Source organism: Nestor notabilis, unplaced genomic scaffold, assembly GCF_000696875.1.
Source record: "Nestor notabilis isolate BGI_N333 unplaced genomic scaffold, ASM69687v1 scaffold35959, whole genome shotgun sequence".
Classification (NCBI taxonomy): domain Eukaryota; kingdom Metazoa; phylum Chordata; class Aves; order Psittaciformes; family Psittacidae; genus Nestor; species Nestor notabilis.
In genome coordinates, this window is record NW_009943866.1 from 8,188 (window position 1) to 12,110 (window position 3,923).

The window sequence follows — 3,923 nt, forward strand, 5'->3', positions numbered from 1 at the left end:
GTTATTAAATTTATAGAGAAACCTGTTTGATAAGAAAGAGACCCTTCACAAAATCCATGGCTGGCTCACGCCTAGAATTTTATTCAATCCATTCAAAAAATAGACAGAACTATAAGGTGGCACATATTGTCAGAGAGTACAAATGTCACATCTTTCTTTATACAGTTTAATTTAAATCCATAGATTAAGACAGTGAAATAATTGCCCTGGGTGGGAAAATAATTGAGGGTCTTCCATGAAAGGACAAGTCTTCAAGTTAGCATTTACACAAATGTATCTGGTTAAGCATAACTTTTTCTATCCTCTATAAAAATATAAACAGCATTTCAAAATGTCTTTAGGTAAGTATGTTAAGGTCATCTAACATGGCATCAATGTACTGACAGAATATGAGGCCTGGGCATGTCAAACCACATTTAGTAATCCATACCCAGCTGGAAGAAAACATACTGTATGAGCTTCAAACATAACACAACATAATGAAACAATATCAAACCAAAGATACACAAGTACAATGTTCCTCCTTCCATATGAATTCCTTCTATTTTGTTTTTGTTAATATGGTAATGAACAAGACAGAAGTGGCAGTTATGCACAGGTTAATTGTAACTAACACAGGATCAAGTATAACTTGCCCTTCCCAGAAAGTAACATCACTGGGAAGTGACATGCACCAGGATCAAACTAAGGGCACTCACTGTCATGTATGTTTTACCTCTGCAGTATCACTTCGATGCAGACTGTAGCATGTGACAGGAGGACAGGTGCAAATTACAAGGGCAGAATCTTGGCTTTCCAGAGAGCAGAACCAGAAGTTAAAGGTAAGACTAAACAGCATTTTACTGGCAAGAAGAAAATTAAACAAAAAGCCAACTCATCTAAACTTGAAATAGTGGGATGTAGGGTGTTCCTGGTACAGCTGTCATAAATGCACCCTATGTTTTCCAGGGTTGCAGTCTGATAAGCTAAACACCTAATCGTTGTTGCAAGGACTTACTGGTTCAACACAGATTAAAATGTTCAAATACACTGAATATATTGGCCACAGGTCTAATCACAAAATTTCCCTTTTCCCAATCCTAAATTTGTATTGGAGTAGCTTCCCTCTCAGCTGTGTGTTTGTATAGCAGAGCACTGGATGCTGTAATTGACTAGCACGTATGCCAACAACGGCTGGTATTTTCCAGTTAAAGTGAGAAACAAAACCTAAGGAAAGGGTCAGGTTTCAGATAGAGGTTGGACATTTTGAACTTTGGACAAAGTGACAGGTATCTTTGATTCTCCCGGTGCTGGCGCTTTTGTGACTGGGTTTGCATGGGCTTTTATATCAGCTATTCTCTCTTTGAATCTTTGCTGGAGGTACTTTTCTTCTTTGGAGTAACTTTTAGCAAAAGCAGACATCAGCAGACATGCTGCCACAGTGGACCCTCCAACGCAAAACAGGATTGCTCCTGCCAGCTTGCATATATCAAGGGACCCATTAAACTGAATGGCACGGGCATCCACCACAACAAAATCATCTTTCCCAAGAGCTTCGATTTTCGGTGGCACAACAAAACCCACTACAAGAACCGTTAAACCTATGAGCATAAAAGCCGTCCCAGAGATGAGTCCGACCTGGAAAACAAAGAAACAAACAAAATTAATTAATATGCTCTTCCAGTTTTTCATTGGTAAGTGGTCCTAGGGGGCATCTAGCTTCCACAGTGTCTCGCAGGTACAGTTTTGTCTTCTAGGAGAAGGATGACATTTTTCTTTCAGGTCATAAGGGGCCCTATTAGAACTTGAACATACAGAGAAACTGTCTTTTTACAACTTGTATTCATTTAATTCAGCACTGACATTTCTGGAAACAATGGAATACGCATGCAAATAGCATTTCATGTCCAAAGGCCTTATCACAGAGAGGATCACAGTTTAACCGTAGTGCTGTGTGACTCATTATTTCTTTAGCTTTAGGTGGTGGTTAGAACCAACAGTTAGTCCCTGCTGATAGTCATATAATCATAATGTCATACCCACCACTTGTTTTTACTCCATACAATTCCTTTCCAGGGATTAGAAAGAAGTTGCTATTGCTGAGCACAGATCACAGAATATTTCTAGCACATCTCAAGTGTATGTGCAAAATTTGGTTCACACAGAATGGCCCTACCATCAGAGTAGGGGGTTGCATTAGGTGGCCTCACAGGCCTCTTTCAAGCTCTGATGTTCTCCAGTTCTGTCAAGTTCCCTGACCTTAACAGAAACCTTGCAGTTTTCTTGATCCTTAAGTCACACAGTCCTAGAGTTACTGCTGTTATCTACCAGTCCTACTCCCGACAGTCTGGCAGGATTATTGTGGGTGCAGAGCAAAGGCAAACTACACCTTCAAGCTATGGGTGGGGTTTCCCAAGCAAGACTTTGATGTTTCAGTGACATGGCTCCTTCTGACAGAGAAATTAGAAGATCCAAAGATCCTAGAACTCCCTTGGAAATTGATGCATCTTGGTAAGAGTGCCCTGCTTTCAGGCAGATTGTAACTCAGTCATCTCAGGGAAGACTGAGCAACAGAAGGCCTTAGTTACTTTCCCATTTAACCAACTCATGAGTCACATGGGAAAGCACTGGAAATGGGAGTTTCTCTTGCCAGTAAACAGCAACGGACAGCACCTTCCAGAATGTAGAGCTCCACCTGCTAGGCGATCTCTGGATCTGAAAATCATCCTCATACTCCCAAATTGAAGCTGTGCAGTCCTCATAGAACTGATGCAGGTAGGACCGAACTCCATAGCGTTGGTACCCTCCCTCGGTGCCGCCCTGCGTGTGCTTGGACCCGCAGATGTCAGCATAGGCGCTCATCCTTCCTACCTGCAATGAGAGGTTTCATGCAAAGCAGATCGTTAGTGATGCGGTAGGAGACCAAAACTGCAAACTGTCTAGCTGACATGAAGAAAAGCAGCCCAGGAGAGACATTTTCTTCATGTTTTTCCAAACCAAAAAGTTGCATGCAGTGATTGAGCTCAAGAGAACCCAAGGCACTCAGTGTCTTGCCACAGCACAGCCTAAAGGTACTGAAGAGAACACTCCCTGCCATACGCAGAGTGCCCACTTGCCATCTTTTGCTCAGCGTGCTACTGCATTTCTGTGGAGACCAAAAAAAGCAGAACATATCAGGTAATAAAAGCCAGCACTCCTCAAGGGCTTCTATCAGTTCACTAGAGTTTGCAGCCTTAAGAATTACGAAATGGGTAAGGCTTTTTCAATAGTTTTTTTCACCAAGCTTCTGAAATACAGTACGAAACACTGATAGAACATTCATAGCCATGAGGAACAGAGGCAAAACAAGTCCCAGATAGACTGAAACTGCATACATCCTGTACTTAAATATGGATAATTAAAAATGAAAAGGATGGAATACCATAACAGCACTAATCTGCTCACTGAAGACAGTGAAATTAAAATACTAAACCTGTGGCAAACCGCTGCTCCCTTGGAGAAGTCAATGCCCAAGCTCCTGCTGACTTTAATAAAATCAGGATTTTGCCTGCTATGAAAACTGCCAACAATGTTCCCTACTCTTTCCACTTCATGGAAGTTCTCATAACACACAAAATTTGTATTTAACTATGCAAGTCCCAGGCCTGATCTTGCTTGCACAGCTGTGATGCTACTGAATTCATTAAAATAATATTACCCCCTAAAAAACTTGAGCAACAGGTCCATGTTATTTAAGTTGACTGATTTGTCTTTAAAGAAGTTCAAAAAGTCTTAGTCCAAAGGGAACTGTTAATCAGTACTTGCATCTGAATGTCACAGTTCAAATTATATCAGCTTCAAGCAGTTCATCTGATTGCCACAGCAATTTTACTTAAAGGGAAGGAAGGAGGATTCGACGTGCCTCACAGCAGCTAGGGCCTCCAAATTTTACAGCCCTACAGGCC

At 41.4% G+C, this 3,923-nt stretch overlaps 1 protein-coding gene across 1 annotated transcript; it reads right to left on the reverse strand.

Moving 5' to 3' along the window:
* Nucleotides 1-895: 895 nt before the first annotated feature.
* NRSN1 (neurensin 1) lies at nucleotides 896-2,847 on the reverse strand. The gene is made up of 2 exons (XM_010022126.1): nucleotides 2,653-2,847; nucleotides 896-1,617 (listed from the first exon to the last, which is right to left on the reverse strand). The coding sequence occupies exons 1-2, from the start codon at nucleotides 2,839-2,841 to the stop codon at nucleotides 1,219-1,221; spliced, it is 588 nt and encodes a 195-aa protein (XP_010020428.1). The 5' UTR covers nucleotides 2,842-2,847; the 3' UTR covers nucleotides 896-1,218.
* Nucleotides 2,848-3,923: the final 1,076 nt, after the last annotated feature.

What these genes read in the sequence shown, in the direction of transcription:
- NRSN1 (XM_010022126.1), bottom strand. Translation starts at nt 2,841, where the DNA reads ATGAGCGCCTATGCTGACATCTGCGGGTCCAAGCACACGCAGGGCGGC. An exon ending in GGAGCTCTACATTCTGGAAG is followed by an intron (nt 1,618 to 2,652) that starts GTGCTGTCCGTT and finishes TTTGTTTTCCAG; the next exon opens with GTCGGACTCATCTCTGGGAC.